This window comes from Ostrinia furnacalis, unplaced genomic scaffold (genome assembly GCF_004193835.3).
Source record: "Ostrinia furnacalis isolate ACB-3 unplaced genomic scaffold, ASM419383v2 OfSCF4295, whole genome shotgun sequence".
Taxonomy (NCBI): domain Eukaryota; kingdom Metazoa; phylum Arthropoda; class Insecta; order Lepidoptera; family Crambidae; genus Ostrinia; species Ostrinia furnacalis.
The window spans coordinates 27,871-54,030 of record NW_021134534.1 but is presented as its reverse complement, the minus strand read 5'-3'; the positions used below and the strand labels follow the sequence as shown (position 1 = coordinate 54,030).

The 26,160-nt window shown below is 36.6% G+C and overlaps 1 protein-coding gene across 2 annotated transcripts in view; it reads right to left on the bottom strand.

Moving 5' to 3' along the window:
* Nucleotides 1-8,213: 8,213 nt before the first annotated feature.
* The window catches only part of LOC114359298 (sodium-dependent nutrient amino acid transporter 1), a 29,529-nt gene continuing 11,582 nt past the window's right edge, over nucleotides 8,214-26,160 (bottom strand). The window contains exons 2-11 of one of the 2 annotated variants that reach the window (XM_028313626.1): nucleotides 17,060-17,303; nucleotides 16,057-16,199; nucleotides 14,147-14,187; nucleotides 13,304-13,396; nucleotides 11,451-11,714; nucleotides 10,705-10,912; nucleotides 9,953-10,169; nucleotides 9,373-9,629; nucleotides 8,727-9,056; nucleotides 8,421-8,622 (exon numbers count right to left, since the gene is read on the bottom strand). In XM_028313626.1, coding sequence (XP_028169427.1) covers nucleotides 8,614-8,622; nucleotides 8,727-9,056; nucleotides 9,373-9,629; nucleotides 9,953-10,169; nucleotides 10,705-10,912; nucleotides 11,451-11,714; nucleotides 13,304-13,396; nucleotides 14,147-14,187; nucleotides 16,057-16,199; nucleotides 17,060-17,303 — 1,806 coding nt within the window. In that variant the 3' untranslated portion in view covers nucleotides 8,421-8,613. Of the gene's footprint in view, nucleotides 9,057-9,372; nucleotides 9,630-9,952; nucleotides 10,170-10,704; nucleotides 10,913-11,450; nucleotides 11,715-13,303; nucleotides 13,397-14,146; nucleotides 14,188-16,056; nucleotides 16,200-17,059; nucleotides 17,304-26,160 lie in introns of both variants that reach the window. The other variant, XM_028313625.1, reaches the window with a different exon arrangement.

The following is a 26,160-nucleotide window of genomic DNA, read 5'->3' as shown; positions in this document are numbered from 1 at the left end:
GTAAAACAAATTGCAATCATTGCCTTCTTAACCAGCCCCTAACTACGGATTCTTATTTTTATCAAAATTATTTTTACAGCTAATTTTTATCAAAAGACTAAAACACACTCTTGATATTAGACCCTTTGAATTATGCTTAACAAATTGCAATCATTGCCATCTTAGCCAGCCCCTAACCACGGATTCTTATTAACGGGGCCTTCCGCTCAACCGGGCCGGTTGCACAGCCCCCGATTTGGCTCTAATTAACTAACAGTCAATAGCAGGGCGCCTTCAGACTAGGGTTGCCATATCCGGGAAAATTCTAGGACTGTGGTTTTAGGTCTTCTTGGCCACCCAAAAAATAACTTGTTTTTTTATTTTCAAAGGATTAATAATTAGTATTTGAAAAAGAAAATGCCATTTATTTTCAAATACATATTTTTATCAGAAGGCTTCCCACTAGGTGGACCGACGATCTGTCGCAGGTCGCAGAGGTGCGTGGATGCGAGCGGCGCTGGACCGGTCTTTGTGGAAATCCTCGGGGGAGGCGTTTGTCCAGCAGTGGACGTCTTTCGGCTGAAACGAACGAACGAACTTTTATCAGACAGGTACACATGTACTCGTACTTAGTAGGACTCACAGGCAGGCCAGCCATGTCATTCGTTGTTAATTTATTCTGTTACAAAACTAGTAGGTTTTTGGAATCCGGGACAATAAGGTCTAATTACTAGGCCGGAAGACGTAGTATGGACAGGCCCCCCACTAGGTGGACCAAACGATCTGGTGAAGGTCGCAGGAAGTATCTGGATGTGGGCAACGCAAGACCGGTCGTTATAGAAATCCATGGCGGAGGTCTTAGTCTTGAGTGGACGTCATTGGCTGAAACGATGAACGCCTGGACACGGGGCGCAAAATTCCGAGAATATCCCGGATATCCCGGCCACCTGGCAAGCCTACTTCAGACGCGAATGGCGATGCCAATTACTCGCCAATTAATTTCGCAATAACAACAGGCTGGTTGCAGGCAGCACAGCAATTATAACGAGCCTGTTAATCTAATGTTCAGTGTTTATCATCGCCCTTTAATATTTATCGATTGTGCCGGAAAAATCAGGGAAAGTATTAATTGTGTCGTAGAAGCACAACTTGCTATAAATGTTTTTACTGAAACGATAGTTTAATATCACCTCATGATCACAACCTATATCAAGTGTATGACGCGACGACGTCAAGCTTAATACATAAATAAGTTTTTTTAATGTAATAGGGGCGATTTTGCAAAAAGAAATGTAAAGTCTGATATGCTGTTACAAGCTATATAATTTCAAATCTACCATGTAACACTGACATAGCCCGACGGATTAGCGAGCTGAAGTGGCAATGGGCAGGGCACATAGTACGCAGAACTGACGGCCGATGGGGCAGCAAGGTTCTGGAGTGGAGGCCACGTACCGGAAAACGCAGCGTGAGACGTCCACCTGCAAGGTGGACCCACGACCTGATAAGGGTAGCAGGAAGGCGCTGGATGCAGGCCGCTACTAACCGTGCGATGTGGAAGTCATTGGGGGAAGCCTATGTTCAGCAGTGGACGTCCTATGACTGAAGTGATGATGATGATGATGTAAGCACTTTGGTTTCAAATATCCTCCGGGGAGCATATGTCCTAATCTTAAGACGGTCACGTTAGAAAACAAACAATAATATGCTTTCTCTTATTGAGGTACAAATTCATCCCACCCATACAAATCCCAAATCCTCTCAGTTCACACAGACCTAATTAAAGTTATAAATCTAATAAGAAAACTAGTTATCTAACCACGGTTAGGGTAGTAACGTAAATTAACCGTCCGTCCTAGTTTAATAAGGCGCCACCTGTCCCAGGCAGCGTACTTAATTGCCGTTTAGGAGTTTTACCGGGAAACGGATGACGAGCTCTGACTTAAACGAGGTTTAATCTAGACTTTGCTGTTTTAATAATCATGGTTCAAGTGTTTCGAACTGTGCGGAGGTACGCTTCGTTTGTGCTTAATTTCAGATTATGTGTAAAGTGTAGATGACAGCAGTAGTACCTACATTATTTTTTCAAAAAAATTGTACCCAACAAGTTTCCATAGATTCCATAGAGAAAAGAGATCATCGAATAATTAAACCAATTAAATTTTTTGAGCTGCAAAGCGTGCAAGAGAGTGATTTTCTTCTTTTGGTTTGAAAACTGAATTCACTGCTAGTAGATACTTATCAGGTTTTAAGACCGACATAGCTAATAAGAGCCTGACATCAATTGTTCAGGTCAGGAAGCGAGGATTCAAGTAAGTTACTAAACATGCTTAGCAACATTAAAATAAAACAGGGAGTGATTTTTGAATTGACAAACAGTTCTCTAGCCATGACGGCGTTAAAGAGTAGGTAATAACAACGGAGTATCTTTTTGATGCTTGTACTTAATTACTTACTTACGCTTAATGAAGTGCTTTGGGGGACTCCATAAAGAAGTGGTTAGTGATCCTTTTAAAAATAGACACATAACACCCTCTAAAACAAACATACTTGACCCCTTTCCCCACAGCACCGCAATTACAACCACAGACTAATTCCAAGATAAATCACATTTAATTTCTGTGGGCCACACTGCATCGCTTTGTCACAAGTTTTACGGGCGGTTTTTGCGCGGTCACCAAAGTGCGTGTTGACCTTTGTGACAAAAAGTCCGGTGACGTAGGGCAGATTGTCGCAAATTAATAGCAACTAATAATGACCTCTTATCAAGGAGGGCTAAAATGACGCTTACGAGAAGTGGAAATTTTTCGTCAAATACTAACAAATAAAATCTAAATCCTCCAATAGACTGTGGTAAATTAAAGAGGTACGAGTACATTTAATCCTTCAGTGGATATCAAATAATCTGATTTTGATGATGATAATACGCAAAACCCCAACAAATACTGATAGCGATGGAGCGTGCTATACTCGGAGTTTCCCTGCGTGATCGAATCAGAAATGAGAAGATTTGCAGAAAAACCAAAGTAACCGAAATTTAAGTGGTAGTGGGCGAGGGACGTAGCTCAGCTCGTAGAGCTGATAACCATTGGGAAAGATAAATTCTAAAGTGGCAACCCCGGGCCGGAAAATGTAGTGTAGGGAGGCTTCCCACTAGGTAGGCTGATGATCTGGTGAAGGTTGCGGGAAGTACCTGGATGCGAGCAGCGCAACACTGGTCATTGTGAAAATCCTTGGGGACGTCATTTGGCTGAATCGAGTGAAATATTTAAATTTTCCTTACCTTTTTTTTCAATCCCAGCAAAAGTTCTATTTAAAGAATTATCTGCAGCATTTTAACGCCTCGCCCTCCGCCAATCAGATACCGTCAGGTCGTGCGGGGACAAATGCGCTCGTAACTCAGCGTCCCCGGGGACCTCGGTTATTACCTACTGGATCGAGCCTATTGCTCTTTATTTTTAATTTGGAGTATTGAATAGAATCAGTACAATTATGTAACTAGCGGCTGTCCGCGACTTTATACGCGTGGATCCCGTTTTACTCCCTTAGGGGTGGAGTTTCGTAAAAACCATTCTTAGTGAGCACCTACGTTCTAAAAGGAAACCCCATGCAAAGAGACTCCTAGCACTTATAGTTTCTGAGATTTCGTAATAAGTGAGTGAGTCAGTCAATCAATGACCTTTCGCTTTTATAAATATAGATTTAAAATGGAAATTGTCTGGAGATCGTAATTATTATTTTGCTTTGAGACAACTTTGAATTGTACTTTTGGTACTACGCATGGATTCGACGCATAAATTGAAACACATTATACTCGTAGCTTCCATAAAGATGCCTATAACAGCATTTAAAGTGTCTATTACTTCTGCAGTCCGATGCGTTGCAGCAGCCATTGTGGAATTTGATTATCAACTTAGTTTCCAGTTTACAGTTGGCACCAGCTAATGGTCTTTGATTTCAACTCGATATTCAAATTTCGACCATTGCCTTTATGATCAGTTCAATTCAAAATTAATCTAGTCAACAATTGGATTCTACAGTAGCTGAAATGCTTAATAAAGCCCTAACAAAGCGTAAACAAGAAATAAAATAAAATAAACCATGCCTCCGAGATAAGAGTAATGAAGCAAGTCCTCGCCTCTTAATACAAACTTAAAAATTACTCTTACCATGAAATTTGCTCACATATTAAACACTTTACAACTTAAACTTGCAACTTTGAGCTACTTACAGTGCAAGCTCCACAAAGACAGTCCCAACTTGCATGGAGAAGTAATTTCTCAAGTTGCCGTGCTCTAACTTGATGCGTGATGTACACTTGCATAGGGTAGCTGCTTTTTGCTAGTGTAGAAACTTTGATAATAGAGCCTTACAATGATGTAGTTACGGGTACCTAAGTATGTCTTGCTTGACTGTTAATTGTAGTGAGATTGCAGTGATTTTCAGCCTGATTTCAGATTAAAAGAAAGACTTTATTAAATACGTGTCCTTTTAAGAACCTAGATAAATAATAATCCTCTGTGGTTGAAGATTCCGGGTTAAGCTCGCTTTCACCTTAAACCTGATCATCACTTACCATCAGGTGAGATACATGCCAATAAGTTCCCCGTTAACTTTTTTATGTTTTTCTTTGGGTCTTAGACTATTTATAATCCCATCAGAATCCGTTTTTCGTGAAAAAGACATTTATTTACCCGTCTCTACTGACATTCACAATTATGATATTAGGTAGGTACTAGGATTGTTACTGCAGTCCTTTTAACTAATCAACTTTGACTTTCTCAAATAAAAAAAGCTATTGGGTCCGCGTTCAGAATCTATAAGATTTCCAATTGAAAAGTCCAATGTTAACCGATTGTCTGCGCGTTATCTCCGGTTATCAATCTTGTTTTCGTCTTGGTTATAGTGTTGTGCATAATTAACACCTTTATCGATAAGTACAACTTCAAAAAGTCGCTTAACGTAAGGCGTTTTTTCCCTGGCCTTGCCCAAGGCCTTATAATACAGACAGGTAATCTAAGCTTCACTAACCTTAAAGCTGATGCCACGAACGGAACCAACCTGTAGACCACGATGTTCTTTTGCCTGGGTATCCTCGGAGCTGATGATGATGATGGTACACAGAACTCGGCTACACGCGCGAACAACCACAAAATACACGGTCTATAAAAGGAGTGAACGTCACTCGTACACTCGTGGAGCGTGCGCAACACACGGGTGTGCACATTGACTGTCGCTGGGCAACTGAGACTTTCCGATCATTGAACGAAGGTATGAAAACAAAGTTGACTAAGCAATAAATTTGCAACTACCCGCTAATATTTTTTCAATGTTTTTTTTTAATAACGAATTATGTACCTAATTATGTCAATTTTTTTTTGCCTGTCGCCATTGATTAACAACTTTGAAAACATCTTTGAACATACATTTTCCTTTATTAGTTTTAAACAATTTTATTGGCATTACGGTTTCATTCAAGTTTTGAATCTCAATTCGATAAGTTCGTTTTTCATCTTATCGATTCAGCCCATCACTAAAGCGGGAGTAATTTTTCCTTATGTTCCGACATCGAACAAATTATCATTCAATTTATTTCGTTTGGAACTTTTTATCGGCTTTTACACTTCACGATTGATTTAAGGATTCCACTTGGGTTCGTCGAAGTTAGGATAAATTAAGGACGTTTGGTTTTCGCTGTTATTGTTAGAAAAATTAAGGAGTTGGGTTTGAGTGTTATTGTTGGAAGACTGTTCGAGCGTTTTAATTACTAGAGGGATATCAATGAAAACTTTAAAATATTAAGCTAACATTTATTTGTAAAACAAATACGTGATTTTTCTGCCACATTATTTGAAAAGAAAATCAGTAAACATATGGTTGATGCTTTAAACAATTTGCTAATGATGAACAGATTTTATTCGTAGTAAAGATGAAGAAGTTGGCAATATTTATAGTCATGCGTATGAATAGATGACCCACGCTGAACTGTTCCACCAAACTTAATGACAGGGGGCGCTACCATCGTTCAACTATAATAATGGTTTCCAACATGGCAAAAATTGGAACCAGTGATCTGGTATTTGACGGTGGCGCCCCACTGTCAATGTTATGGATAGGACAGTTCAGTATTTTGGAACGTTTGTTAGTCGTATACCTCGAAATCAAAAAATCCTTGTAGCTGTTCACCTATTCGCATTTCACCGTGATATCGTTTTTTGTTGTAGCGTGTAATATCGGTAGTATATTTTGCTACTAGCATATATTTTTAACAGATTTTTACATCAGTAGCAAATTTTGATGTAGCATGTATTATCAATAGCCTATTATACAGTGAAGACAGGCAGGAAAGTAAATCTACTATGAATTTTTTAGACAATTGTAATTAGCGATCAAAAATTTATACTACAAGAATAAAAATCTATTCAGAAATTTTGATATCGCGGCGAAATGCGAATAGGTGAAAAGCTACAAGGATTTTTTGATTTCGAGGTATACGACTAACAAACGTTTTGGAACTATAATCCCTACCTGACAGACTGTTTTATTGATGTCAAACAGTGGTATATAAAAATTTGACAATAAAAGCCATTCTTCCACTGTTAATGAAGATCGTATGATTTTGTAACCTCTATCATTACTCATATACCATTTCTATTAAACTAAAGGAAGTTTTATTCAACTAGATCAGTAAAAACCCCGAGGTCAAGGCGCCATCATAATAAAATAATATCGCCCCTTAAATCCCATTACTTATCCGATAAAATGCGATATTACAAGGTGTCCTCTTAAGGTCCTAGCAAATTACTAACACTTTATTATTTTCATTAGCGGTAAAACGCGGAATAATGACCCACGCGTGCCTTATCCTAATTCGGGAGTAAGCCAGCACTTAACGCCAGGGGGAATCATTCCGGGCCATTTGTTTTGGAAGAAACTTTGATGTAGAACGAACGCTGCTCCGAGTAAGGTCAAAGCATAAGCCATAGTGTCTGTAGGTTCTGTGATTCGATAGACAATTGAACAGTTTTTGGCTGTCGTGTCATGTCATAAGGTCGGACAATCACGCGGCTTTTACGCTACGAAGTACTTACTATTAAAGGACGAATAGTGCTAAACTTCTGGATATTTCGTTGTCATGGTCCTGGGATTTGCTTCATTATACTGGCCGCTACAAACCGGCTAATCTGCAAAATAATTGGGGAAGGCCTATGATCAGCAGCGGACGTCCTATGACTGAAATGATGGATGATGATGATGAGTGCTTTAACCTAATTCGGGAGTAAGCCAGCACTTAACGCCAGGGGGAATCATTCCGGGCCATTTGTTTTGGAAGAAACTTTGATATAGGACGGTCGAACGCTGCTTCGAGTAAGGTCAAAGCATAAGGCATAGTTTCTGTAGGTTCTGTGATTTGACAGACAATTTTGAACTTGTTTTTGGCTGTCGTGTCATGTCATAAGATCGGACAATCACGCGGCTTTTACGCTACAAAGTACTCACTATTAAAGGACAACTTGCAGTCCTAAACTTCTGTATACGTCGTCTGATTCATAATAACTCAACTTTTATTAATAACCCTACCACTGCTTAGGGGTAGCTGATTAGATTAGCTGCTGAAGAGAAACAGCATAACAAACTGAAAGTAGACCTCACTCCAAATTATTACGAGTGTATTGTTAAAATAGATAAATTCCTTCATGATAAAAGGTCACTTGGTAAATTTTCCTTGGCTATTATGCTAAAATATATTTATCTTTCTTAACTGTCTTAAAAACCACATCTGCGCAGTAATCAATACTCATGCAGAGGGTCTGGTACCTATCAAAATAAGTTAGTACACTTAAGAAACTGATGGAGAGGTTCTCACAAGTAATACTTTTGAGAGTATTTTCCGAGATTTATGTTAAAAACTTCGGCAATTTTTCATTTTTTCCCGCGCCCGAGCTCACTCGCTGTGTGAACGATTATCATTTTCGTATTTTTTCCTGAGCCCAAACTTAAGTTTCTTTTGTCAGATACTTTCGCCGTGATCCTTTTCAAAATAACGAACAATAATTTTGTTGGGCCATTTTAGGAGCTTTCCAAACTTAGATTGCCTTAGAGTAATATTTTATATGAGTAGTTCGACCATTTATTATTAAAATCAATGAATATGACATCTATCTGTAAAGTAATACTCTAAAGAGTACCTATTTAGGGTTATCAAATATTGGAAGAAATAAAAGATAATAAACTGGTATAAAGTATGAACACTTTATTGATTCATATGATTATCATAACAATAAATTAGACGACTAGGCAACACCTTCGTTGTACGCGTAAACTCTTCATGGCTTTGCTTATCACATTCTATCGTTACCAAACCTCGCAACTTCTCTTTCAAAACCCTAGTTTCTAAAGCGATATTGTATTTACTACCTATTTGAGATTCTACTTACTGGTATCAGAATGTAGGCGCATCCTTATAAATAGTTTTGGCAACTGTTTACTACAAGCAAATTATTCACTTTGATTCACAACCATGTCTTCATGTTCAAGAGCGCTACCATCATTTGGTATAAAATGAACTGAATAGTTGTAACTGGAAGCATTCAATTCAAAATTTCTATCTAGAATCAGAGAATTGTTGTCACTTCATTCTTCCTCAGGTCTGGCACGTTCAAAGTGAAATGTCTATTACAATTACAATTAGTTGGTCCGCCTAGTTCGTTTTTGGCGATGCAGATATTTGGTGATCTGAACTTCTCTTCGGATTTCCTCTTCTTTTTACTTCTAGGTATTGAATGTGGTGCGTATATTGCTGTGACGTCTTTAAACACTTCTGTGCTACTGCTATCTATGAATCCATTTTTGGAGTAAACGCTGTATGGGATTTGGTAATTTTCTGTGGGTTTGATCCAGTTATCGTTTTTTTCGTTGTTTGTTTTGAATACGATTTGCGAGTAGTTGATCGGTTCGGAATGGGCGTCGTTGGAGCTCTGGATCTCATTGGCGTAACGTTGGGACATCCAGACGTATCTCGCCATTGGTTCTTCGGGGCCCCATAGTCGAGATGAACTGAATGCTGATGTGATTTTCTGAAATGAGAACATATCAATATAAATATATTGCGTTAAAAAATTCAGTGTTTGAATGAGAAGTTAGAAAAACTTCAGAAGTGAAGTAAATTTCAATAAACATTTATTCGCGAAAATTTTCTGTTTTCTGACTGACTGTGCATAGATAGTAGGTAATAATTAAATAGTCAGTCCAAAATTAGTAAAACTCGCTTACGCAACGTGATGAACTAGTTGACTAAGAATCAAAGTCTATCAATACTTATTAGATTTCTGATTGTCCAGTACCTTTCCTTTTGAATATCTATTTTTTTAACCTAATTTAATCATAACTTACCGATGCCAAATTAAACTGCTCCTCTTTCGCTACAGCCACTGCCGCCATGACGATCATCATGACCAATATTCCGATGAACACCCCGACCAAGGGCCACAGCATCTGTTCCTGGCCCCAAGTGGCCCTTATAAGGGTCCGCAGCCACCATCCAGTGACTCCAATGAGAAGAACAGGTATGGTCCACCAGGAGAACGCCCAGAACCACGGCAACTTATTGCCTGTCAAGAATTCTATGTCCACTGATAGGTAGAACCAACCTGAAAATGTGAATTAGATCTTATTACTTTCTATTGAGATGTTTACAATTTTTTTTTGAGTACCTGATTTTTCGGAGCAGTGGCTATAATGTCGTGATTATAATGGTTTTGATAAGATAGATAGTTTTTTAGCATGCTATTGAAATGAATTGAACGGATGGAAACTGTTACTGGACAATAAAAAATGTTAAACCATCTTGAGTCAAAATGATTTCAGCTAATGTTTTATTTATTGTGACAGAACTAAAATATTATTATTGTTTCTTGATATTTTTAGTTTAAAAAACTTTTCACGTTTTCTGATTTCAATACTTCTTCCTCACCATAAATGAACACGAATCCAACCACCTCACTGGCGGTAGTGAACACGGCAAGCACCGGCATGGCCAGCTCGTCCAACACGCTAGCCACTTCCACACCCCTCGTCAGAACAGCTACCGTGAAGGCTGTGCCAATGGCTGACAGTGTTGCAGCGAAGAGCCGCCAGTGGTCGCCGGCGATGCGATGGAGCTTGTCGTATACAGGGAAGAGTAGGGTTAGCTGAAATGTAGAGGAAGAATAATTTAAAAAAAGGTAACCAAATTAATAAAGTGGCAGTGGGCGGCACATAGCTCGTAGAGCTGTGGTCACACACAAAAAATTTATGCTTTTAGTTTTTGAACGTTTCCAGCTAGGGGCGCTGTACAATTCGTCATACATTTAATGTCATTTTTTGATGAAAACTCACACTCAGCCCACTGATAAAAGTTCTCGATTGACAACTATGGGCCGGAAGACGTAGCGTGGGCAGGGCCCCACTAGGTAGACCAACGATCTGGTGAAGGTCGCTGGAAGAACCTGGATACGGGCAGCGCAGGAACGCCTTCGTGATATATGTAGTAAGATACTTTTTGAAGAGATGGGCTTTCTTGATCATACGTAATCGTAGGTCACACACAGTTTGGATTTCATTGTTCATAATTTAATTAACAGACGTAAGAGACGGCATGTTTCAATGTAATTCACACGATTTTGACCTTAGTTTTTACATCCAAAAGATAGAAACATCGGATGGTGATTAAAAAATTATATTTACCACTGTGATAATGCCAGAAAGAAAAACAATTCCGTAACCAAAAAGGGGCCACTCCTTGCTCCTTTTCTCCGACACACTTGACTGGTAGATCAACACCAGGATGGCTGCGAAGCTGGTGTCCTTGCGACCGGTGCCGCCGATCGACTCCCATATCAACACCCAGACCCAGCTCGCGATGAGATTTGTTGTTATTATTGACATGGATGTCCTGGAATACGACAAAAAAAAATTTTTACAATTAATAAAATAACAATTAACTGACAATTAAATGAGGCAGGCTTCTTACAGTGTAAACATGATGTAAATGTCTCATGTATGTTTCCAATGTCTGTGTGTGTAAATAAATACTTTTTATTTGATTTGATTGATTCTTCTTTTTAACCTCGTATCCACGTCAAATGACTACCTATTAAATCCAAATCCTGTTGTTTAACCTCCTGACATCTAATTCTATTCGTCTGACTGTGGAGACTAAATAATCAGTGTGCTTATTTATTTTATTTTATTTTATTTTTCTTTATTCAGAAAACCACAGCTCTTTATAATATCAAAATTTTACGTTAGATTTAATAGCTAGCGAGTGCAAAAATTCTATACTTTTAACGTCATTTTTTACGCAGTCGCTAGTGAGCATACCTAACATAAACTCATGGTAAGCACACTAATATGATGATGATGATACACAATAACGCTGGGTCAAGCAGATCTCAAAAGAACCAATGTCATGTAGAGTAGAGAGAACTTACCATCGCACATCAGAATGCCTGTAAATGGTTCCTCCACCGCTTATATGGAACCCGCTCATCAGTTGCGTGGACAGTAGCGCCTGCACCATCGCGCTGTGCCAAATGTACGCCTGGTATATCGGCGTCCATCGCTCGCAGGACGCGAACATAGAGTCCAAGGATTCAGTGCTGGCCAGAAATGTACACAGCACTACTGCGATAATGATTATAATTGGCCCAATGATGTTCAGCGACGATTTTAGCGACTTTCGTAGGCGGTACAATCTGTAAAGGAAAAGGTATAAATCAGTCTTAGTGAACGCCCGTATTCATAAACCATGCTTGCTTAAATAAAGCGAAATCTAACGCACAGTGTTAAATAGAGCTCTGTGACTGGTTCGTGTGTTACCCTGTGCGTCCACGCGCACTGTGAGACCTCATAGTAATGTTTGTGAATACAGGAGTTAGATTCTATGTGACGGGATCTATAATTACCGATAATATATTTATTGCATCACGTAAATGTTATTGTTCATGCGACTCTATCGTTCGTAATACGTTTTCTTCAGTACCTGCATATTTGTTTATTCCTCTAAAGCCCTAACATTTATAACGTAAAATTGTCGCAGTCAGCAAAACAATAAAATGCATTCCCTCGGGTTTCGTAATCTGTAGGTATTTATTTTATTATTTGAAAGGAAACGTTTCAGCTTCATAAATTATCTTATTGCAATAATTCGTAATACTAAAAACTTGAAATTTATGTTATCTATTCAAAAGAAACCAGGAAGAAATGCCTTTTTTGATTGTATAATTTCTGTCATTACAGAAGTATCAGAATCATAAATTAGACTCGTAACAAACAAAAAACAACTTTTTGTTCCAAATATACTTTTATTCTTGAAAACGCACATTTATGAATAGTTAGCTGTTAATTAGGCACAATTAATATTAATTGTCTGACTGTCATTTATTTATATGAACCAATTAAATTGCCCACGACTAGAAAATTAGTTCAAATTCAGGGCAATCTCATTGAAATAATTAGCGAATAAACATTTAATTTAGTTTTTATAGACGACTAAGTATTTTGTTTGTCACAAAATGCTATCTAATTTATGTTTTTGGAATTATTTGTTTCAAAACCATATCCAAATGTACAATAACTCAAAGGTGACTGACTGACTGACTAACATAGTGAGTGATCTATCAACGCACAGCCCAAACCACTGGACGGATCGGGCTGAAATTTGGCATGCAGTTGCAGGTAGATGGTATTACGTAGGCATCCGCTAAGAAAGGATTTTACGAAACTCCACCCCTACGGGGGTAAAACGGGATCCACGCGTACGAAGTCGCGCCCGCCCGCTAGTTAAGTTATAATCAGCTATTTCTGTATCTTAGCACACACTTTCATTTTTAATCAATATGATTCGTTCGTTTGTTTCGGCCAATTGACGTCCACTGCTGGACAAAGGCCTCCCCCAAGGATTTCTACAACGATCGGACCTGTGCTCCCCGCATCCAGGTACTTCCCGCGACCTTTACCAGATTAGTACTTAAAGATAAAATACTATCTCATAAAGGACGTCAACGATATTTTTGAATGAAAATGGAGGCCATGCCAATAAAAATTTGTAGCGTGAGAAATTGTAGTTGTACCAAATACCTAAAATCAAAATAAAATTTACGAGAGCCCAAACTTGGTCCATTATAAAAGTAACTAAATGAAATGAAAGAGTTTATAAAACAGGAGAGCACTTATACACGTCCCAAATGATGAAATACGTATTGTATCTGTTTGCAATATTAAACACTAAAATATTTTCAGTGTACAGTAAATGGTAATGAACGTAATGTTAAAAGTTACTCACAAGATGGGCACGAAAAACCATAAAACAAATATTAGGATCGCCATTATGCCCAAATACTGCGGGTACTCGGTGAATGGGGCCAGGAACGTTGAACTGAAAACAAAAAGGGTGAAAATTAGAAAATTTTGAAATAAAATACATAGGTATTTCAATAAGTATGTCTTTGATTTTCAACTAAACAAACTGGAGGCTATGCCAATAGGTATTGACAATTTTATGGATTGAAATCGACTCCCAACAGATATTGTTATCTTAGTATAGTCGACAGCTCTTCAACCTACACATTTTTGTTAAAAATAGCCTGTATTACAACGAGGTAATACGCCACTGTGTTTAGGATGATGTGCTGTCGTCCGTACCAAAAATACATTCGGTTACATTAAATAAATTACGAATGTATAAATGGCATTGTCTTTTTAAGAGAGAAAATTAATTTTAAAGAACTTCAGAAGAAATTAAGAGAGAAAATTAATTATAAAGAACTTTTGGAGAAATTAATAAATAATGTTAAAGAAAAACATTGCTAGTTGCTATTGACGTAGACAATAAATCAGACAATATGGATATATTAATACATTTAAGTAATATCTTAAATGAAAAAAAATTATAAAAAGGTAAATTAACGCATTTAACTAAATATGAAATTTGAAGCAGTATTTTTAAGTGAAATCTTATATTTGAGTCATTAATAAACATAAAATATCACGAATAAAAACTACTTAAAAATAAAAATCTTCGTTTAGAGAATAAAAATCTTTCCAAGCAACTGATTACGCTTAAAATTAATAAATTTAAAATAATACGGTCACTTTAAAAAAAAGTTATTAATAATAATAAACTTACTGAAAACATTCCGACGCGTTCATCTTGTTTTCATAGCCGCGCTGAAAAACAACAACATTAATAATTTAGGTTTATCTCACAATAAAATTAGATCATAATTATCGAAAACATTATTTTTAAAACGTCTTAACTAATGTAATTAAGTAATTATGTTATTTAATTCAATTATTTAAGAGAAAATAAGTTAAATAATGTAACAGCTAAATTAACTAAACCTAAATAAAAATGATATTTTTTTAGGATTCTGATAATTTAAGTGATTTCAGTGTTGTTACGTTCGCGGATGAAATTTTATGATCTTTATTGTTATGTGATGTGTTGATTTATGTGAAAATCATGTCAATTATTTTGCACTCTCACACAATATTATACGATGTGATTGATTGACATCAATCTGTCAATTTGTTTAGTTACTTATCTCAGAAATAGTTGATTGAAAAAAACACAAAACTAGATTATTTAAGTGCATTATTAATGACGTATCCATGAAAAGTGTAGTCAATCACAGCCTGTATTAAATCACTACATACGTAGTATAAAACAAGGTCGCTTTTCGCTGTCTGTCCCTATGTATGATTAGATCTTTAAAACTACGTAAGGGATTTTGATCCAGTTTTATTTAATAGATAAAGTGATGCAAGAGGAAGGTTTATATGTATACTTAGCAGGTCACTAGTATAAGATAACTCAAGCTTCAATACTCAAAAATATAATAAGAATGTGATAAGTCCTACCAGGCTACCTACAATATTATTGTAACAACGGCCTTAGCGGGTAGAGGTGTTACTTGACTCTACAGAAAAACAAAACTCGATTTAAAGTATTTTACAGGTTGAATTTTAGCTTTACGCCTTAAAGTAATATACGATTCTGTGGATCATCCATTACAAAATAATCTTTACTTGAATTTTGAGTATCATTTTTATAATGTTGGCTGTCGTTGCGGTACTCGCGTCGGTGAGTTAGGACACCATGGCCTCTCATGCCAAATGAGCGCTGGTCGAGTCTCCCGACACGCCTGCATCAATGACGTCATCCGCAGAGCTCTTGTCGCCGTCAATGTGCCAGCAGTTTTAGAGCCTAACGGCATATTCCGTGACGACGGCAAGAGACCTGACGGCATGACGCTCATTCCCTGGAAGCAGGGACGTCCTCTTGTGTGGGACGCAACATGCGCGGATACGCTTGCTCCGTCTCATACAGGAGGTACCTCCCTTGCCGCAGGCGCGGCGGCGGCCTCGGCTGAGTGCTCCAAGCGGCGCAAATATGCAGCTCTCAATGAGAGTTATATATTTTTGCCGTTTGGGGTTGAGACTATGGGACCATGGGGTCCAAGCGCTCGTTCCTTTTATAAGGAACTGGCAAAGAGGCTCACCGAGGTGACCGGTGATCAAAAGGCTGGCAGCTATTTTGGTCAGAGAATTAGCCTGGCCATTCAACGTGGCAATGCTGCCAGCCTTTTGGGCACCATTCCCGACTGCGGCGCTGGGGGTGAAGTATTTTTTATTTTGTAAATAGTTTTTATCATTAGTAATTTTTAAATTTTAGTTTTTAAGTCATTTTAAGTTAATGTAATGTATTATTATAAAATTTATTCTCTCATGTTGGCCTATGTTAGTCAACCTATTCGTTTGCCAATTTCTAATACGGGACTATTCCCACCTCTTATTCCCACCGCTGCAACTCCTGTGTAGCCAGGATCTACAGCTTGACCGCCAATAAAAACCCAACCGGTGAAGGTCAAGTTTGTCCCGGGGGAAAGTTAAACTGTCATTGGACACGCAACGAAATTAATCAGAAGAACATAGGAGGAGTTCGAAGTTAAGATTCGACTTCTCTCCATTGAAAAGTGGATGACAGGTGACAAACATAGGTTTATTAATCTAAAAAATAAATAAAAATGCACTAACCGGAGTAATATGGAGGCGAGTGCAGTCCTTCAAAGGGAACGAGCCCTTCCCGATCCATATCAAGTAGGCCAGCGATAGGGCCACATACATCACCGTATACACGCAGCACAGGAATGACGTCATCACTTTTAAATGGCCGACACCTGGAATGGAATAAAAAAAATTATATATAAATGTCAGATACTTATTGCATAATTTATACGTACAATATCACACACGCAAAACTGTAACTTAATTTTTAGCGACATTGGTAGTTGATTTTCAATCTTTTTCTGTTAACTCGAAGGTTAACTGGCAGATAATGCCCTTAGGAATGGGAATATGCTATTAAGTCCGCCTCAAGTATCAATTAAAAATTCATCTTTGATGTCTTATAAACTTCTATAATAGTTTTAAATAAACAACTTGAAAAAATTGAACTGCCTAAGATGGGATTCGAACCCGGGAAGTTGAAAAAGCAGTCGCCCGGCAAGCGGAAGGTTGTGGGTTCGAGTCCCGCCGTAGGCAGCAAATTTAGTTTGAGAAGCGACTCTAATTGCTAAGAAAGTAACAATTCTATAATAGTTACGTCAAACCTCAATGGGTATTATTACTAAGGCTTAAAGATTAAAATCCGTTGAAGAAAATCGTCATCACGTTGCCAGTTGATCTGATTCTGCTAACGGTATAATTTTTGTAAACCAGCTATTTCAGTAGCTGTTTATTTAAAAAAGTAATTTGGATAGTAAAAAATTTAGGCTAGTTAGTTATCTTTTTTTCAGTCTTAGACAAACACATATAGGTTGCTAGTTAAAAAGTATTTTTGTAAATATTTCTTTGTGAAAGTAATTTGAAAAAAACAGTTTTATCCATCTTTTTTTTGTGAAAAATAAGGCAGAGTTGCACCATCTTACTTTAACTTTAACAAACGTCAGAAATCTGTCAAACTGCATTAAAAAAACACCGGTTTATTGTTATAGTTCGTATTATAATATGGTGCAACCCTGACTAGGTTAAACCTCACCTCTCAATATCGGAACAGCCCTCCAAACACCCACAGGATCTTGCTGGCTCAGTTGTCCCATGGCCAGCTGTAGTAACACCGCTGGCAGACCAACCACGAGCAGCCAGAACGAGTAGATCACCAGGTACGGAACTGCTCCGTACCTGAACGCTTCTCGGGGCAGTCGGGCCGAGTTGAATAGGGTTAGCGACACTGATATCGTGCATAGCTGCGTTTTTATGCAGTCGCATGTTGATTTTAATGTCTGCAACAAATGTATTATTGAAATTTCTCGAATAGAATCGCTTCCCAAACTACATTTTTATCCCCTTACTAATAAAACTTACACGGTCGTTGAACAGTGTTTTAAAGTGACGTTTAGTATGAAAATGTCATTTTAAAACAGTGTTCAACAACAGTGTAACTTTTTATTAGAAACGGGGCTAATAAAGAGCTTGAAAAAATCAAACTGTCTAAGGCGGGAATCGAACCCACGACCTTCGACAGGTTCATCCAGTGTCTAAGTAGCTCAGTTCGAAGAGCAGTCGCCCGGCAAACGAAAGGTCGTGGGTTCGATACCCGCCTTAGGCAGTTCGATTTTTTCAAGTAGTTTATTTAAAAATATTAAGAAGTTCAATGTTCCTCCTACTCTAGAGTCGAAAGACGTCCACATTTGGGCCAAGGTTTCCTTTAAAAAATGTGTTATCTGGCCCTATGCTGCACGCATTCAGGCGCTTCCCACAATCTTCATCAGGTCATCGGTTTACTGAATAGGTGCATCACAAGATGTTCACACAAAAAGTAAGTTTATAAAAGTAGTTAACTATTATTCATTGAATTAATCTACGTATCTTCCAATCATCTTTACGCTTTAGATTTTTCTTTACGCTTTTATTATTCGTACAGTTTATGACGATAGTGCTCTTATGACACTTTTATTTGAACAGCTGATTCATTTCTATTTCATAGTCAGACTCATTCATGTTTGTGAAACTCAAGCAACAAACAATTCGACAGTCATTTGTTTTGTAGTTTGAATGACATTCGATGAACTTTTTCTTCTTATTTTGTTTATGGCCAGGTCTGGGAACACTCGATGTATTTATTTTGTAAAATTACATTATTGATAAAAAAAATCATTGACGACACTAATTTAAGCGTGTATTTTTGAAATTGTGTTGTGTCTAATTAACCAAATAATTTGGTTACAATTATTGTATTAGCTTGACTTCAATAATTTAAACTTTAGTATAATACTTTTTATTCATTTTTAAACGATCGTCTCAGATTAGTTGAAATGAATAAGCGTCTCGAGGACATGATATCTGGAGCATATCAGTTGCATTAATACATAAAATAAATGTTGTAAAAGTACGAAATCATGAAAGCCATTAAGATAAAATAACTGGAGTTACAAAAATGTTTTATAGCACTCTAAAATATTAACGTGAGCTTGCAGATCACAATTTGAAAGAACTAAGCTGATGTACATTAAGGCTGAGTTGCACCGTTTTACTTTAACTTTGACAAAAGTAAAAAATCTGTCAAACGTCAAACAAAAAGCGCCGGTTATTGATATTGTTACGGTTAAAATAAGGTGGTGCAACTTAGTCTAAGTTTCACGTTTCAAAAAAGTAACGTGCGGTACAAAAATATTTTTTCCCAGTAAAGAACAAATTGTCGGAATCATCTCTCATCATTATGTAGTCAACATAATCGTAGACAAGTAGACAACAAGACGTTAAAATTAAGTGAGAACAGCCAGGTCATTAACCCACTTGTTACGGAATTAACTTTTTCTATCACTTAGGCTACCTTAAATCAGTCATGATAAATTTATCTCAAAACAATCGGTCCAAAACTTTATAGTTATTTAAGTCAGTGTACTTATAAGACTTGGACAGTACTGCGACACACCTCATCTTTCAAATGTTGCATATAAAAATTGTTTTCACTACCCACATTAGTAAAAATATTAATGTAAAAACTAGCGTTATTTTAAAAGAACGCTAGTAACAAGTGGGTTAATACGGCCATCTTTAGCGATATTTTTTTAAAGATTATTAGCAATTTGTATTACCCAAATTACTAATAGTCCCATTAGCCCCTCGTGTTAAGCTAAATAAGCTTGAGTTACGAGTGGGCTCACCACAATAGTCAAGCGGCGGTGGTATTCGAACCCGCGTTCCTCGGATCTCGAGTCGGCCAATCCGACACCTTCACCGTTCGGTTATCGTGCCTATAAATCATGTGGACTGAAATTAAGCTAAAAAATATACCTTCAATGCAATACACTCTCAATCTCTAAAGAAAATTCTAATACGTTGTTTCGTAAAAACGTGCTGTCAGTATCATTTCATGAAGTTACAGCTTCATATTTAAAAAAAATCCAAATTAAAAAAAATACTTGGCCTTTTATTCTTACTGAAGGTTTCTATAGCCAAGACGCAAGATCAATTTGTATTTCAGTTAAAATGACCACTTGAATTTATTAATTACAAATTGATTTTTACATCTATGTTGTATTTTTTGAGCAAATAAATAATTTGAATTTGAATTTGGAGTTAAACTCAACTAAATAACTCTCGTTTTGCTGATTTTTTTTAGATTTGCGGTGGCTGTTTGTTTTATTTTTTTTTTATGCTAGCCAAGGCAGGTATTTGACCGCAATCGCACCTGGTGTTAAGTGAGAATCAGTCTAGGATGGTACATATCTGCCCTGTAAGTGCCTATTCACTCTCGCCTTGAAAACGCCCGGATTATAGTGTTCAGGAAATACAGCAGCAGGCAGCGAATTCCAGTCCCTAGCTGTTCGCATTATAAACGAATCGTCGAAACGCTTAGTGCGAGCTGGTGGAATGTTTGTTGTATTTTCGCTGTGGCATAATCACGGGTAACTACACCGGCCACTTATATTGAAAACGTAATAGTGAGGCAAAAAACAACGGTACCCGCAGCTCAGTGGTGCAAAACTATTTCATCTCACTGACTGGATAAGGAACTGCCACAAATCAGTAAGGATCGGTAATCCCGGGAAAATGAACCTTATTTCATGCGCCAAGGATAGAATGTAGAGTCGACATCACATCAGACTATACAGTAGTATAGTTTGTTGCAAAATAGCCTGTATTATAATGAGACTAGCAGCCGCCCGCGACTTCGTACGCGTGGATTCCGTTTTACCCCCTTAGGGGTGAAGTTTCGTATAATCCTTTCTTAGCGGATGCCTACGTCATAACATCTACCTGCATGCCAAATTTCAGCCCGATCCGTCCAGTGGTTTGAGCTGTGTGTTGATAGATCACTTAAGTTTACTTTTGAGGCCTATGTGTTAATTTAATCTCGTTCAAATACTGTTTTTCATCATCAGGTAACTCAGCATCCACTGTAGGAGTACACTCTCACTGATTTATCTTTCTAAACTTCTATCTATCTATCTTTTTAAATTTTCTATGCTGGCCTGATAGGTTGGGGAAAATGAATGAATTTTGTTTCTCCAAACGTATCACACAATCACTTTTTCTGGTTTGATGAATTATAATTATTAACACTAGAAGTGCCGAAGATTACGACCCCCCTAAAAGCGCCGCTGGGTCAATTTTGTCCCAGCATGTATTTTGTAACATTGTTTAGTTTTAGACATGAATATTATGTTTAAATCTATTTGTAGAGTATCCTTAAAAAAAGTTTATCTATGTATTTAAATCAATATGTACTTATTTCTTTAAAAATATAAAAGTATTCAATTTTAATTTTGAATTATTAAAAGTCAGATATTTTTGGTTTCATTTAAAAATAGTCACATATTACATGGTGTTATACTGTATTTAAATAATGAAATTACTACATTAACTAGTCATTATTATTTTTAAACAAAAAATAAATATCTTACAAATAATAGTGCACATTTTGCACAAAGTTTTTTTGTATGGTTTTTTGTCTCTCTGGTATACTATGTGTTTAGGAATTTCTATAGGTATGGTTATTTTTCTGTTATCTGTACACAAAAATGAAGTTTTTACCAAATACAATGAAAAGTATGTACGTTTAATCTTCAAAATTTTATAAGTCACACATTTTAAAAATGTATCAAATCATACAATGTATGAACTGGCTTATGTCTAGAAGCCACCTTCCTACTAATATTATAAATGTAAAAGTTAATAAATATTGATGAATTGAAGGATGGATGGACTGATGAATGGATAGGAAGGATGAATGGGTGGATATATGCCTGGAACTTGAACTAAGTGAGTATGGATTCATGGTTAGATCGACGGATGTTATTTCACTCTTTTACGCAAAAAATACTAAGCCGATCTTAATAAAACTTTGCAGTTTTATTGTTAATTCTTCAGAATAACATAAAATACGCTATAATTTAGAATAATATTCAGTTATTTGGTCAAAAAGCAACGATAAGTGTCAAGAAATTAGGTCTTTCTATGATAAACTTAATTTCTCACGAGTGAAGTCACAGCAAAAAATAGAACAATATATTTACATTTCTGCATTGTTACGAGTCACCTAAACTCTCCTCACCTCTCCACTTTCGTATCTCCTCGAAAAAAGGACTCTTCATCGAATTATTGTGGCAAATACCAGGGTGGGACAAAATTGACCCAGTGGCGCTTCTAGGTAAAACCGATTTTAAAAAAAATTCTTTTAATGTTATATTATCAAAAACATTAAAAAATGATAAAATTCAATAAATCAGAAAAAGTCAAAAAGTTTCATGGACTTTCGTTGAAAAATAAAAAAATTAGAGACGATCAAACTCGCGAGTGGGACAAAAATGGGACGGCGGCCTTTCTAGTGTTAATCAAAACTGTCTATGATAAACATCACCCTCCTTCTAGCGCAGTCGGGTGAAAATGCTTTAGTAAAGGTGATTAAAAGTGAATCTACTGCCTTTCTTTGCCTATAACAAAAGATTTATCTACCTTTGTAATTACATCACTAAATAATAGTTTATTGTTCACTTTGACGCAAGGCGAAATATTTTTTGTTCTGAACTTTTTCATTTGGATAGAGAATTGTTATTTAAAAGAAATAAGTAAACTTAACTCTACTGTAACTGCTAAATTTGCTTAGAATTGTGTAAACTGTTTCATTTATGTACAATCATAATTATAGATGTAGTTTTTGCACAGTTTTGGACACAAGAAATGACAAAAAGATGTGATTTACCAAAGTTGTTTTTTGTTTAGTAATATCTTAATGATGAGGGTTTTCATACATGAATATCCTGACTAAAATTAGTTTTATTCGTGACATCATTTACCTGTGGAAAATACTTTTTCTTAAGTCAGTGTGCTATGTTTTCCTCTTCAAATAAAGGTAACAATTTGATTGCTGTAGTCATACTGTTCTTACTAATCTTTATTCAGTCAAAGCAAGAAGTTAGCAATCCACAACCGTCGATATTAATTTTCTCTTTAAGGCTTTTTTCTGTTACCTTCTAATCCTATTCCTGGACCTTCATTCTTAAGCATACGAATAGAATTCAGTTCAACTTCTCCATTATTCTAAAATATTATTAGTAATATGTATTGTATAAATTACTAATAGTCCCGTTAGCCCCTCGTGGTAAACTAAATAAAATGCTTGTGATGCGAGCTGGCCCACCACAATATTCGAGCGCGGTGGCATTCGAACCCGTGTTACTTGGATCTCGAGTCGGCTAGTCCAACCCCTTCACAACAGCTATACTTAGTGGCTATAAATTCATTTGCTATGAAACAATAGCCCTCGTGTCAGTTATTCATCGTTGTTTTCCAAACGTGCGCGTACGCATTCGTCGGCCGAAGAACCAAAACAAACGCCAACTTTGTGTGTCACATAACCAATTTGTTTATGTTTAGTTTTAGTTTGCATAGCAACGACATCGCTTGCTTTCGCAAGGGTACTTAAGTAACAATTGTTACTTAAGATAGTATCTTTAATTTCGGCCTATTGTAGAAAGACTTTATCGCGCGCGTGTCTCTTCCAAAACCTAAATTAAATCTATCCTGTTTTTTACTGGATATAAAACTCTCTATACCAAATATTCATCTTAATCGATTCTCTGTAACAGACAGATTAACAGAGTTACTTTTGCATATTCTTTCATAACTTATGAACTTTCTTCTTGTCAGTAGATAAAAGCATCTTCAATTATTTTATTGATGAATTATTGTAAAACGTCATAATTATGTCCTAACACTTGCCTTTTCTTTCAATTTCTATAGGTAACTTTTTCTTGACATACCTCTTTCTCTTTTATCTTCTTCTTAGCCTTACAGAACTTTTTTCATTTATTTGTCATGACGCATAAAAATAAGACATACCTACTCGTGTAGTGTAAGAAAATAATTTGCAAAGATACTTTTATAAAATAGTACGAGTAAGTATGTACTCGTACTCGTATGTAATAAAAGTACTTTTCTTCTTGGCTAAGGTTGAATGGAAAAGAAGGTTCATTCACTTTTATACTATTTTTAGAATAGAACAGAAAATTGTTTTGGACTCGGTTCAGTAGGTGCAGTTAATGTAGTAATTAACAAAAATATAATGTTTAACTTCTATTATTGGGCTTAATTTGAAATATTTTACCCCAAATATGATAAATTATTTCTCATTACATGATAGGTACCATGTATTAAAATTCTGCATTCGAAAACAAAATTTCAAAATTATTTAATGCTGGCAGCTTCTCAAAACAAATGAAAGTAAAATAAATCAATCAAAAGTTATATAAAGTAAATAACACACTTATTAAAGTGGAGGAAATGAAAACATTGCTTGAATGATAGTGAAACTAGGCACGCGATTGATTGAACGCGTTATGGCTCTATAGTTCGGATTTATTGTTATTTCAGTCAACAACTTCTTAATGAGCATTGGGTAATTAATTAATGAACATCAGCGTAATAGTTTTTGGGTTTAATGGTCTACCATTAGCAATATTCTAATATCCCCTACTTTTTTGTGCAATATTATTAGAATATTCCAATATTGCACAAAAAAAGCTGACAAGGGGACTTTAATCTGCAGTAGTAGAGACGCTTGATTTTGAATTTAGGGAAAATTTTGTCAGAAAACACAAGATAAGTATAAGTTATGGTTATAGTGGTCCCTAGATTAATTCTTTTGACTCAAAGATTCTGGGTTCAAATAGAAATATAACAAAAAGACACTACTACATCCCTCAATATTAGACTAATAAGTATTACGACATTCATCTAATGCTTCGTCTTGTTAGTGACACTTTTGGTATGACAAAATTAAGGTATTAATTATTAACTACCGATAAATCCATATTCAAAATCGATTAAATTATGGGTTTGATCTTAACCTACTAATATACGTATCTCATGGTATTTTATCAATATCCTAATGAGTCACGATGGAAAGTGTCTTATTTGCATTCAATATATAAATGAACCTATTGTATTAATAGCCGCACCTAACATTATAAGTCGACACTTAATTCCCATTGTGGTACGAATTGACAACGTCGCGTGTTGAATCTGTATATTAATATTGTATAATCATACCTATTGAATAAGAGTAATAAGTAATAATAAAAGGCACATGCATGTAGGTCAAGTGATGATGAACGCTGACCTTTGCTTAACTGGTTAACAACTTAAAAAGGCCAAGAGCTTCCTCGTTGTGGATAAAAAAAAAAAAAAAAAAAAAAAAAAGGTTGCTGAAAGGTTGCCAGCTTTTTTGACAAGCCCTAGTGTTAAGTAGGGATAACAGTTATGTTTCTACACTGGACCGCAAAGAAATAGGGTCAAGCAACTGCACGCAGGAAGATTTAATTAATGCTGCTGACAAGGCCACTCTTGTAGCGGAGTTTTGGGCTGACACTGTATAGGTTTGTTATTTTCGACACGACAAGAAGAAGAAGAAAAAAGCTCGGTTAAAAAATCTTTTGTATCTTCAAAGGCGCCTGACCTAGCTTGATGAAACAAAATAGACTGAAAAAACTACGTATTTTTATTTATATCATATCGATTAAAAATAAGAAGCTTTAAATAATTTAGTCTTTATTTCTTAAATGTAGGTCAGGTATTTTTGAAGATATTGAAGTTTTTTTAACCGACTCTTTTTCTTTGCGATCCAGTGTATTAACCCTAATACCACTAATTTAGGGTGGATTCGACCTAACAAGAGAATATTTATCTCCGAATAAATCATCAATTATTCGAAATTTTGACATATTTCCCAAACTATCAATGTGCCAGTTATACCAGGAGTTATTCTTGGATAAAAGTTTGGTCGAATCGGGCCTTAAGGCGATTAGTGTCCTCAATCCGCGTGAAATGGTCATTTTGTAAAGCCTACTCCTCTTTTACTGCTGGACAGAAATAGTTGAAAAAAATATATGTTATACAACAGTTCAAGGACTACATTTGACACGTTTGAATTTTTCCTACGTCTCTTTGTTGTGGATTAAAAAAATAAATACGGGACATCGATTTTTTACTTCAATTCCCTACTCCTCCCAAACGGCTACGTTAATTTTAAAGATTTTTGCACGAACAGATTAAGAATTCTTTAATCTTTAAATGACACGTTGCGTTTTTCAATCGAACATTACTTTCATTCATAAATTTTACTTTTGATAAATTCCGAACGTTTTGCTGTTGAGGGGGCCTTCGCGGGGTGCGGGCGGCAGTCGGCCGCTGGCCTTCAGACGGGGAGGTTGTGTTACTCGCTGCAAACTGACATTAGCGATCAAAATGAATTTTTTCTTTGGCTGAGTTGCACCACCTGACGTGACCTAACTTTGACCGTAGCTTTGGCGATGTCTAAATAGACTACCGTTCTGTCACAGAGATAGTCCTGTAGCAGCCTCCCCAGATATGAGGGCACTTCGTGGAAGCGAAGTGCCTCCAAGATAGTAGAAAAGGGTAGGCTGTTGAAGGCATTGGCGATATCAAGTGATACTGCCAAAACCCTATCTCCCATCTCCAATGCGTCATCCGAGTAGTTTTTTAGGGCCATCACTGCGTCCGTTGTCGAGCGCCCGGCTCGAAAACCGAACTGAGCGTTCGACAGGTTTGGGCCAGTCTCCTCAAGGTGCTTCACAAGGCGAGATACTACTATTTTTTCAAGTAATTTCCCCGCCT